At 48.6% G+C, this 11,975-nt stretch overlaps 1 protein-coding gene across 3 annotated transcripts; it reads right to left on the bottom strand.

The window, feature by feature from the left end:
* Nucleotides 1-1,919: 1,919 nt before the first annotated feature.
* Nucleotides 1,920-10,660, bottom strand: LOC103821789 (gametocyte-specific factor 1). Of its 3 annotated transcripts, XM_050985621.1 has the most exons (8): nt 10,303-10,660; nt 9,917-10,062; nt 8,208-8,305; nt 6,535-6,661; nt 5,827-5,913; nt 5,090-5,150; nt 3,810-3,890; nt 1,920-3,037 (listed from the first exon to the last, which is right to left on the bottom strand). In XM_050985621.1, the coding sequence occupies exons 3-8, from the start codon at nt 8,301-8,303 to the stop codon at nt 2,986-2,988; spliced, it is 504 nt and encodes a 167-aa protein (XP_050841578.1). In that variant the 5' UTR covers nt 8,304-8,305; nt 9,917-10,062; nt 10,303-10,660; the 3' UTR covers nt 1,920-2,985. The 3 variants fall into 3 exon arrangements, with proteins under 3 accessions (XP_050841578.1, XP_018776881.2, XP_009094969.3); XM_018921336.3 differs by lacking the exon at nt 9,917-10,062 and having other exon boundaries at nt 10,298-10,660; XM_009096721.4 differs by lacking the exon at nt 9,917-10,062 and having other exon boundaries at nt 10,303-10,657.
* Between the last annotated feature and the right edge of the window lie 1,315 nt (nt 10,661-11,975).

The following is an 11,975-nucleotide window of genomic DNA, read 5'->3' as shown; positions in this document are numbered from 1 at the left end:
TCCTGGAGTTGCAAATACAGGGCAGGAACATTGCCAGAGCCCTTGGCTGTGCTGGACACAGCAAAAGGGAGCTGCTGCCTTGGGCCATTATGGGATGTCTGTGTCGGGTGTGTAGGGATGGGGGTCAGGAAAGCCAAGGCACAGATGGAACAGGATAGAGGTCACAGAGCAAGGACAGAGGTCAGCACAGAACGGCCAAGGAGAGGGCACTGCCACAGACATATTTGATGAAAAATCCTTTTGCTAGGATTTTTTTCCTCCTAAGAAGCTGAGAGGCCTCAGAAACAAAATGTAAACAAGAATTATCTGCTGCTGTGGAATGCAACAGGAGCATCTTTGATTGGTCTCATGTGGTTGTTTTTAATTAATGGCCAATCCCACTCCAGCTGTCTTGTACTCTCTGGTCAGTCACAAGATTTTATTATCATTCCATTCCTTTCCCTTGCCAGCCTTCTGATGCAATCCTTTCTTCTATTCTTTTAGTACAGTTTTAATATATCATTTTCTTTTAATATAATATATATATTAAAATAATAAATCAGCCTGCTGAAACATGGAGTCAGGATTCTCATCTCTTCCCTCCTCCTGGGACCCCTGTGAACACCCCCACAGTGCACCCTGCTCATGGAACAGAAATGGTGCCAAGGGACAGTGAGCTGGGGCTGTCTGCTGCAACTCTGATGGCTCAGAGCTTTGAGCTGTCTGAATTTCAGGGTGCCACCCTCCAAGTAAACACCTCGTTTGACCTGAGACCTTGGAAAAGGCTTCAAAATTGGAGTGATAGCACATAATCAGCGTGTGAGTGGTTTGGATAGTATTGTGTGATCTTACAGGGTGAAAAAACTTAGGTTTGGGGTTTTAGTATATGGTGATATATGGGAGCCAAGATGGAGAATTGGGGGTGTGGATTAGATGGCTTTTTTGCACCTTCTTCCTGGATCTGGGTGATTTTCTCTAACTGAATGAAAGATGTCTGCATTGTGGGTTTCAGGTTAACATAACTGGTTAGAAACATAAATAATATAGATGTCAATGGTTTATTGGATAATTGGGACTTAAGTAGCCTTGAACAGATACTATTTCACCTCACTTTCTCAACTTGTTAGAGAGAGCTCACATCTTGTGAGTTTGTAACAGATAAGGATAATAAACTTCAGAGTGAGTCTTCAAAAATGTCTTCTGAGTTTTCTTTGCCCTGACCTTGGGGCAAGAAAGAGCCTGAAATTCCAACAGCTGTCCAGCCTGGAGAAGAGAAGGCTCCCAGGAGACCTCAGAGCCCCTTCCAGTGCCTAAAGGCTTGTAAAAAAAGAGGGAGAGGGACTTCTTACACAGGCAGTGACAGGACATGGGGAACAGTTTTTAACTAAAAGAGGGGAGATTAAGATTAGATGTTAGGAAAAAATTCTTCCCTGTGAGGGTGGGCAGGCCCTGGCACAGGGTGCCCAGAGCAGCTGTGGCTGCCCCTGGATCCCTGGCAGTGCCCAAGGCCAGGCTGGATGGGACTTGGAGCAGCGTGGGACAGTGGGAGGTGTCCCTGCCCTGGCAGGGGTGGCACTGGATGGGCTTTAAGGTCCCTTCCAGTGAGGTCTGTGATTTTGTCTCTACATCCATCTGCTCCTGGCAAGGCCATGCAGCCTCCAGGGAATGGGGTGGAGGCTCTGGCACTGCACAACCCAGCCAGCACAAGAGACTGAGAACTGAACCCAGGATATTCCACAGAAAAGTCCTTGCTCTGTCACCAGCATAGAGGTGACCTGTGACACACCCGGAAAAATATTCTGCATCAAATACAACACAAGCAGAAACAATCACAGCTGGTGTTTGTCACCACTTTCAATCCAGATGACAGAAAAGAAATGAAGGTGAAAAGGAGAGCTTCCCATGTCAGCACTTATTGACTCCAAAGAAAAGCAGTTGCAGGGAATTTAAAACATTTTTATTCTAAATTGCTAACAAGAACCTTGTCATAAGTTGACAGAACTTTAAAAGAATATTAATTTTGCACATTCGAGTCAACATGTATTATTTTCTAGTGGTAGTATACAGATGGTGGAAATCCAGTCTTTAGGGGAAAATATGAAGGCATTAATCTCTTTCTAGACAAACATCATATCTGGCTTCTTAATTCTTTATGGTTGTATATTTGGATCCCATTTTGTACTTTGGATGTTTAGAAATACACTGCTTGATCTGAACATTTTCAGTCCCAAACATGCATTTTTACTGATTTAAACCATTCCTACTCCCTTCCTCCCCCAATACAGAACAGGTACCTGAGAGCTCTCAAACATGTTTCAAGCATTAGAAAACTGCAAAACCCTAATGGAAACTGGAAAAGCACCTCAGTGTCCTCCTGAAACTTCCCCTGTTTGGGGTTGTGTGTGATGCAAGGAACTTGCAGAGGATTCTCTGTTAAGGTCTGCCTGGGGAAGTCCTTCACACACAGGAGACAAAGGCAAGGCCCAAGGTGACAAAGGCAAGGCTCAAGGTGTGAAGGTGCAAAAGTTAAGGCCAGGATGCTCTCAAAGCAGTCTCTGCAAATGACAAACAGTTTAAAACCCAACCTGAATGCTTGTCATATCCTGAGTGAACAAACTCAGACTCCAACAAAATAAAAATAAAACGTGCATGCACAGTAAAATACCTTTCAGTTTTCCTGTTACAAAAAACAGAGACTTGGCAATTAATGACGTTTTTCCTGTTCATAGGGAGCCACCATGACCCAGGGTTGGGCTAGGAAGGTTTCTCTGTACATTTATCAGTCTATTTTTTCAAAAACAGTAACAAAATTCACCAAGTAAAGGTGAGGGTAACTTTTAAAACAAGTGGTTGGGGGAAACATCTGCCAACCAAGGACAGTTCCACATATTCAAATGTTATGAGAAATAGATTAAGCAACAAAAGCCAGGTGTAGAGAGTCCTGCCATCAGGTCCAGAGCATGTCTGTCTTCTGCAGGAGCTCTTCTGTCCAAACCAGGGAGACACTTACTGCTGGGGCAAAACTACATTCCATGGGGAGGAACTAATACTCCGAATTCTGGAAAGGACAAGATACAATTTTTGCATGAGACGGACAAAGATACAACAACTTCCCCCACTCCCCCAAGGGACAGTGGCCTCTGCAGGGGCAGCTCTTGCTCCCTTCGCAACAAGGCTTGTCCACAACTGCCATTTCAGTTTGCTTTGCCAGACTCAGCCCAACACTGGTAATTGCACAGTGCCTGGCTGTGCAGGAGCTGTGTCTGCAGTGCCCCAAGAGCACCAGCTTTAGTTGCTCCCAGTGGGAACCAGGACAATCATTCCTCCAAGCATCTTTAAGCTGTTGTTTTGCTGCTAAAGGCAAATTAAAATCTTTGCTTTCAACATTAGACACTTCCCCATGGGGAGCTCCTTCTCTCCCTCCCCCATATGGAATTTGGTACTTTTTCCCCCAGTGGTGCTGGTTTAAGGACCCTGTTTCACCTCAGCTCTGCCTTAGCTGGGCCTGACAGTGAACAGAGCATATAAAGAAAGGAACAATCTGGTTTAAGTCAGGGGCAGGGTGGGGAGTGAAAGGGGATAATGGGGATGCTGTGTTTAGAGACACAGAGCCAACGTGGCCAGGGAGCAGCTCTGCCTAACCCGGGCCACAGGAATGGAGCAAGGAAAGAATGAGAGGATGCCTCAAAGGAAGGACACAGAGGATGATCTGAGCAGCAGATTCCCTCAGAAGCTGCTCTCAAGAAGCAGCTGCTCCATCCAGCCCCTCCTGTCCATGCAGTGGGAGCCACAAAGTGCTGCTACAGAGATTTAAGGAGCTCAGTACTCACAGGCCTGCAGACATGCTGTACGGGAGGGTCTCAGGGGGCCGCATCCGGGAGGGCAAGGAGTTGTTCTGGTCACTGATGGGGCTGGAATTAAGTGCCTTTGGTTACTTCTGGCTCACAGTTATGCATTTTACTGCAGCAAGGCCCTGGGGGATGGTGCTGTGCTACAGGAATGTGCCCCCTGTTGGAGTGACAAAACTCTCCTTTGTCCTCTTAAAAAGGAAAGAAGCTCAGAAGTTTCTCTCCTCAACTAGGTGAAAAAGACACCTCATAGGACCTGGGGGACTTCACCTCAAACTTAAAGACAATTGGACAGAGGCCAAAAGGTCCCACCTAAGCAAATCACTAGAAAAAGAAGAGAACAAAGAAACCAATGGCTTTTGTGAGGTGTTTTACCAGGAGCAAGAACCTCTTACACCTGGCTTGGTTTTTCTCTGTAAAGAGTTTTGTTATTTTGCCTTTTATTAAAACTTTTTGTTTCCAGCACTGCAACAGAAGCCATCCTGCTGATTTTATGCCTCCAAAGGTAGCTGAGCTATCTTGGGTGAGTAATAGACCTCCAAGAGCTTATGAGACCTGGCTGGAGGAGGCAACAATTACTCTGTGCCACCATGCTGGTGGTGCTGAGGAGAGCTGGATGTGCTCTGAACACTCACAGGTTTTCTAAGGAGTCTGACAGGTGGAACCAGGCAGTGCTGCTGTCAGCCCCTCTGAAGAGCTCACACAGAACTCAGAGCTGCAGGGGCAGGATTATTGCTGTATTGTAAATGAACCTGTTAAATAAACCTTAATGCACTTTGCCAGCCAGGGGAACGCCTTCCTGTTCACAGCTGGGCACTGAGCTCCTTGCTCCCCCCATCCCAAACTCTGACCACACTCTGGAAAGGGCACGAGGGGAGGATTCTACTGACACAGGGCCCAACTCTTGCACATCTGCCAGGCCCCAGGAGGCAGGAGCTCACAAGGGATCTCCCAAGGACTCAAAGGGACCACCTTTCTCCCTGCACATTGCCCAGACATCCATGAGTCCCTGAACACAGGCCATGGGCAGGAAGAGCAGCCTGCCACAGGCAAACAGGAGCAGGATCAGTGCTCCTGAGGGTTTCCTGCTCTGCTCCAGGCCGTATGAGGAAGCAGGACACACTGAACCAGCAGCATCTCTCCTCCCAGGGCTCTACAGCATCAAAGGCATCTCCTGTCCAGCCGTTGAGGTGAGGCTGGGAGATGGCTGCAATATTTGTATAAACAAAACTGATGTAAAGAATCAAACTTGCATTCCCTACCTGTTCATGGCAGAGTTGATCACACCCCACACAAAAGTAGACTCAGACCCCTCCAGCAAGTCTGTGAAAGAAAGCAGATGTTGTGGCTCAGAACTAAGAAACCCCAGAAACCACCATCAGATCAGTGGCTTAAATGGCTTCCCACTGCCAGAGGGCAGGGATGGATGGGATATTGGGCAGGAATTGTTCCCTGGGAAGGTGGGCAGGCCCTGGCACAGGATGCTCAGAGCAGCTGTGGCTGCCCCTGGATCCCTGGAAGTGTCCAAGGCCAAGTTGGATGGGGCTTGGAGCAGCCTGGGACAGGGGAATGTGTTCCATCTCATGGAATGAGATGAACTTTAAGGTGCCATCCAAGCCTAACCATTCAGTGATTCTGTGATCAGGAATATTTCTGCCATATTTTTACAGGTTCAAGAGGGAGGAAAAGTTGACCTATAAGGAATGTGTCTGCTTCACTGAGGAACATGTTTCCATTGCTATCATCACACATAAGGTACAAAAGCTCTTATGGGAAGAAGGGATGCTTGGAAATCTCTTCCCATGCTCATTCTGGCAGGTATTTTGGATTGCTCTCCATAGCAAGCCAAGCCTGTGGGGTGCAGAGATCCATGTTCATAGGAAGGAGCATAAGCAAAGTGTCCTGCAAGGCAGCCCTGAGCACTCCTGGGCTCACACTGTCCCCAGAGGAGCTGGAGGACATGGCCAGGAAGAAGGCAGCAGGTGGACAAGTTCCTCACCTGTTTCCCAGTCTTCAGCACTTGGAGGTGCCTGCCATGTGCTCCCATTATTCAGCTGCTCCTGTGGGGACTCAAAGGACCGGCTCACTTCAGGAAGAGAGAAAACACAGTGACCAGCAGTCCTTCAATCCATTAAACACTTTGGCTCAAGCTGAAAAACATCTTTGGGCTTTAGAGCAAGCCCCACTCAAAGCAAATAGGTTGGGGACAGCTGCAATCCAGCAACTTTAAATTTTCCTTTTTCAATGAAAAAGAGAAGACTCTACTCCCTGGAACTCTGAGCAGGAATTCTGGAGCGAAGAGGAAACCTGCTGACATGGACGCAGGCATCACTGCCTCTGCACCTCTACAGAAGACAAAAAACTGTGTGCCCTGTGATGTGCAAGAGTCAAAGGGAGATCAGCTCTGCAAGAGGAGCAGCCCATCCTTGTGGCCATTAATGCATCCCACTCCTCCTTCCAGAGGCACTTCCTGCCCCGTTTTGGGTAAAACCTTTCCATTCAACAAACCTGACAACAAAATATATGCAAAGCCTACCCACAGCATCTGCCATATTCTCAAGAAACTGCCCAATAAAGCCAAGCAAATGAGATGAAGCTTCCCCAAAGCTGCTGTGTCACACAAAACTACAGAAAACCACCTGCCTTCCACTTTTGGGTTATTCCATGAGGACACCTCAGTCCCCAGGGTGCACAGGGGGTCTCTTACCCACATCTTGCTCCACGAAGGCTTTGTCATTGCACTTCATGATGTGGTCACTGAGGTCAGCCTGAGGAACCAGGTGACGAGCGTTGAACGGGCACGTGGCCAATTTCTTTGCAATTTCAGGGTTGCTCTGGACAAGGGAAAACCAAAATTATGTGCCACATCTGTCAAATTCACTTACCTCTTGTTGATACATAGGAAAAAAAGACTGGGATGTTTGTGGTGTTGCTTTGAAAAAGACAAAAACGAACAAGAAATTGCAATGTATTGCTTAGACACTAAATACAAAAGGGGAAATGAACATGACTTTTCTTCCAAACACAATTCACAGAAACTGAGCCATCCTGACTGAAGTGGAACAGACCTTCAGCAAACTCCCTACAGTTCCCTCCAGTGCTGGTGATACTGACTGCATGGCTTAAAGCACAAATGAAACCATTTTAAAACCAGTAATGGAGAGATATCAGGCAAATCTAAACCCTCCAGATGTATTTTAACTAAGTGGGCACACAGGCAGAGAAATTCTGTAAGCCTTTTAGAAGAGCCAGGGGGCTGGCAGCATTCCACCTGGATTTCCATGATGGCAGGCACTAGTTCTAGTGGCAGGGCTCAGCTCCTGCAAGGGACAGAGCATTACTGGGAAAACCCCAGCTCTGCCACTGGACCAGTACTTGCTTGCTCTGCTGGTCAGGGATTAGACTCACACCCAAGGCTGCTCCAGGCAGTTCCTCCAGCACTGCTGATCCCTGGCTTCAGCACACCCAGGGCCCTTGGCACTCCCTGCCTGGTACAGCCAGAGCTGCCATGTCCATAGGTGTCCATCCCTGCTGTCGCCTGGCATGAGTGAGTGGCTTCCCACTGCCAGGGGGCAGGGTTAGGTGGGATATTGGGAAGGAATTCCTCCCTGGGAGGGTGGGCAAGCCCTGGCACAGGGTGCCCAGAGCAGCTGTGGCTGCCCCTGATCTCTGGAAGTGTCCAAGGCCACGTTGGACAGGGCTTGGAGCAACGTGGGACAGTGGAAGGCGTCACTGCCCATGGCAGGGGTGGCACTGGATGGGCTTTAAGGTACCTTCCAAACCAAACCATCCTGTGATTCCATGATTCTTAAACAGCCAAGAAGATCCAACTTGCTCTGCTTGCACTGTCCCTGTTTGGGTCAGGGCTGTGTTCTGTACACAGGAATGGGAGACTGAGCTGAGTGGAAGTGTTAATTGGATTTTATGCATAAGGAATGCAAAGGAAACTCAACAAACTTGTTCCAAGCAAGAGGGACAATCTCCACCCAGACCCCTGCACTGCAAATAACACACTGTGGCATCTTCAGATGGACCTGTGACAATCCCCAAGCTCTTCTGCTAATTACTTAGACACTGGCTTTATCTGCTTGGTGATCACTATCTCACCTCATCCTGAAAGTGGAAAAATGAATATGGCCTCCCTATGAGCTGCTGGAAGAGACCAGAGTCTCCTCCCTGAACTAACCATGAAGGATCTCTGTCTCCTTTCAACAGAGCCAGACTGTGAATGGGTGCATTCCTGTGTGCCTGGAGCTATCACTAGACAAATCCTGAAGTTCTATGAAATAAAAGTTAAACAGGGCTACTTGTCAGGAAAGGCAGGAACACAGGGAGTACTGACAAGCACAGAGGCACTCAGTCACTGCCTGTCCAGCTCACCTCCTTACACTTCACCAGGTGATAGGGAAAGCGCCGTGCTCTGATCCAGTGGTGTTTAACCAAGGGGCACTGGATTAACCTCTCTGGATCCAACATATCTGGGGGAACAGAGAACAGGGAAGAGCATCTGGTTAGGAAGATGAGAATCACTCACACACTGGGGAAAACCCCACAGCACCACATCAGGGCTGTGGTCTGAGGGAGTTAAACGAGCTGCTCTTAGTCTGAAACCATTCATTAAGGCAGGCACCTGCTTTGCATAACCAAATTAATTAAACTTGAACTTCTCACAACTGGGACATTAGTTAAAACAGAGGAGAGTCAGCACCACTGTGTGTAATAACTCTTTAGGTTACCTTATTAGGGAGGCAACCACCCTTACTCCAAGGGAAAGCCAGCAGCACTTCCCAGCTCTCCTGGAAGAGGATCAGTGGGATTGTGTCACACCCACCAGCACCTCCAGCAGCTAAACCAAATCTTTTTTCCATCAACAGCTTGTTTTGCTGGAGGCAGAATGTGAGGAGGCAGCAGTGTCCCTAACATGGTACATGAGACTCTGAATGAAGCTTTTAATCATGTAATTATTTAGGAGCTGAGGCGTTACTAAAGCAGCAAAAACATTGAGGAACAAACATACTGAACATGAAGCACTGTGAATCCATGCATACATAATTGTCTATAAAATAGATTAAATTATAAATATTAATAAATATGCATATTCTGAGTAAGGAAGAGAGCCGCCAGGAGGAGACATAAGGCCCCAGTACTGCCTGTGGGTTTGTCTGTGGGGTACACACCAAGCAGCCTGGGCTGCTCCCATCCTTTTTGCTCTGCCACTCTTGCTGCAGGAGCTTTCAGCACATTCAGGATCTGATTATGCAGGAGCTTACTCAGCTCTAGGCACTGGCTGCTGCTGCCTCTGTCCTCCTCTCTCACACACGTGGCTCCATCAGGCCCCAGGCTGGCAGCTGTTAAAATGCTGTTCCACAAGTCCCAACGAACAGAATTCAGGCTAAGAGGCACTTGGAAAGAGAAGGGACAGACAGGATCCTTGTTCCATCTGGGCTGTGCAGTGCTGCTGCCTCTGAGCAACTCTCACCTCAACAGCCCACTCTGGGGAATTAAGAGCACCTGGCTTTGCATTGGCCCAGCTGCCCCTGGAAGAGCAATCACAAGTGGCTTTGTCACCAAAACATTGTGAAAAATTAAACACTCTAACACTGTTATTTCAGTATTAAAAAGCAGCAATTTTTTTAGCACTGGCTGCATGGGGGATGCTCCTCCAAACATCCCCTCCTTCCTTCTGAGGAGGGTTTCTTCTCCTTGAATGCATTCCAACTGTGGGGTCTGGCCAAGATACACCCTTTATCAGGCACACAGTCTTTATTGTCAGGGCTAAGATATCGAGTTGTGCATGTTAATCACGGATATATGTAAATACAGGATTAAGCGCTGTCTGTTTCAGGAATTCACAAGACTAAACACTACTTGTTAGAGACTTTTCCAATAGCTTCTCACTCTGAACTGGCGCCACACAAGACAAGTGTGTTGCCAGTGAAGGGAGAGGGGACAGAGACGAGCAGAAGAGGAAGAGCAGAGCCCTCAGCAGCACAGGAGCAGCTCAGGCAGGCAAGCAGCTGTAATTACACACGGCTGAAACCGCCAAAAGCACCACCACAACAACGCCACGTGCAGGGAGATCCTTGTACCTGACACTGCGCTGAAACGGATCCCAAAACCGCCTGGAGCGGCTGAGCCGGGAGACACGGGGGGGAAGCCACGCTCGAACAAGACAAAACAAAGTCGCTTTATTCAGTGAAATCCTGCAGGCTGACCTCACCCGAAACAGCAGCACCTGGTGGGGCGACCAGGGCTGAAATCACCGGGAGAGGGCCCGCCCGGCTCGGGCACTGGGCATGGGGACGGACCCGGGCCGAGAGGGGACAGACGTGGCTCGGGGTGGGGGACAGACGCGGCCCGCGGGGGGTGACAAAACCGGCCCGAGCGGCAACAGACCCCAGTGGCGCCGGTGTGGTCCCGGCCATGCCCGCACCGACGTGAGCTTTCTCCGTCCCTCCCAACCAACAAACCTCACCCAAGTCCTCCTCAAGCTCCATGGCGGGGCCGGCCGGGGTCCGCTCCGGGGCTGCGTCCGCTCTTCGGCGAAGTGTGGAGCTGGCTGTGGGTCCGAGTCTGCCTCAGAGTTGGTTGTGGGGGCGGAGTGGGGAGTCGGCTCTGGAGCCGAGTTCGCCTCAAGGCGGGCTGCAGGGGTGGGTGTGGAGTCGGCTGTGGGGCCGAGTCCGCCTCAAGGCCGGCTGCAGGGGTGGGTGTGGAGTCGGCTGTGGGGCCGAGTCCGCCTCGGGGTTGGTTGTGGGGTCGCTTGTGGGGCCGGTCCGGTCTTGTCCTTCCCGCCTAGCCGCGGTTGCCGGGACAACGCCGAGCGCGAGGGCGGCCGGGGCTGCAGCGGCCGCTGGGCCCCGAACCCGGACCCTGAAACCGCCCTGAGGTGCTGGGGAGTGTTCAGCCAAAATAAACCCATTTAGAGAGAACGAGCTAGGCTTAGACTCATGATGTTTTTGACTGGGACTGCTGCAGCCTTAGGCACTGGTTATTGTAATATGTGGTGTGAGATAATTCGTGCTGATATGAAATAAAGTTGTAAATAAAATTGTATATGTAACAAAACTCTAACAACCTAGGACCACTGACACTCAGGAGACACATTGCCACATCGAAATTGTGAAACTCCAGATGGCAGCAAGGAAAGAAAGCCTCATTGGGAAGCAAGAAGATGTGGCCAGTGCAGAGATGGGCCCTTTTGGGACCATGAGGGACCACAAAAGAGCGATGATAAATATCTTCAATCAATATAACCAGAGTCGTCAGGAACATACATCTGAATACCGGGTTCCCATAACTCGATGAACACCCACCACCTCCCAGAAACAGCATTGTCCAGCCCTGCACAGAGAAAAGAGACTTCATGCGCATGTGGAGTGACAAAAGAAATAGGGGCACCTCTGCCTTGGGCGTAAAAAACTGTATAAAACATCCCCGATGAGACGGCATTGGTGAACAGGGGGGATTCGATGCGATGGAGGTCGGGCCAGGGTTCACCCAGCACCGATCCCGGGCTCGACGCTATCCCTTTGACTGTGGCTATCGAGGACTGCATTTTCAGTCACAAAATTAAAATCTTTCTGTGAAAAATGTGTATTTTATGATTGGCTTTTTGCAAATATTAAAATGAATATTATATGTGCTGTGTTAGAAAGTAATGCTGTATCAATTCTCTTAAGTAGTGTGTTAAAGGTAGTTTTAGGTTATAAAAAATGTTAAAATAGAAACTATGCAATGTAAGATACTTTTTTTAAAGAAAGGACTTGCAGCGAGACAGCAGCCACAGGACACCTAAATCTTTCAGAGAAAAATAATTTATTGCCCTCTTATCAGAAGAAACGAAATTCTTCCTGCCTCGAAGGCGCTGTTGGGATTCAGAGGAAGAAGTGGACGATCACCAGACAGAATCCTGTATTTGAATGGAATTTATGCATCATGTATGAAGTGTATGAATATGCAACAGGCAGTTGTTTATAAGGGTTAATCCTTTGTTAATGGGTGTCCTTTTCCTGCCTTGTGCTGCCCAGAAAAAGATACCGAGACGTCGGTAACTCTTTGTTTCTATTGTCTCTTATTGTCCCAATTCAAATTGTCCAAATTATTATTTCTCTAATTGTAATACTATTTTTATAACCATTTTATTACTAT

This window comes from Serinus canaria, chromosome 27 (genome assembly GCF_022539315.1).
Source record: "Serinus canaria isolate serCan28SL12 chromosome 27, serCan2020, whole genome shotgun sequence".
NCBI lineage: Eukaryota > Metazoa > Chordata > Aves > Passeriformes > Fringillidae > Serinus > Serinus canaria.
This window is presented reverse-complemented; position numbering and strand designations above follow the sequence as displayed.

Coding starts and splice junctions, on each gene's coding strand:
- LOC103821789 (XM_009096721.4), bottom strand. CDS start 10,324: ATGGAGCTTGAGGAGGACTTGG. Junction 6,662..8,207: donor ACCTGGTGAAGTGTAAGGAG/GTGAGCTGGACA, acceptor TCCCTTGTCCAG/AGCAACCCTGAAATTGCAAA. Junction 3,038..3,809: donor TACAGCATGTCTGCAGGCCT/GTGAGTACTGAG, acceptor TGTCCTTTCCAG/AATTCGGAGTATTAGTTCCT.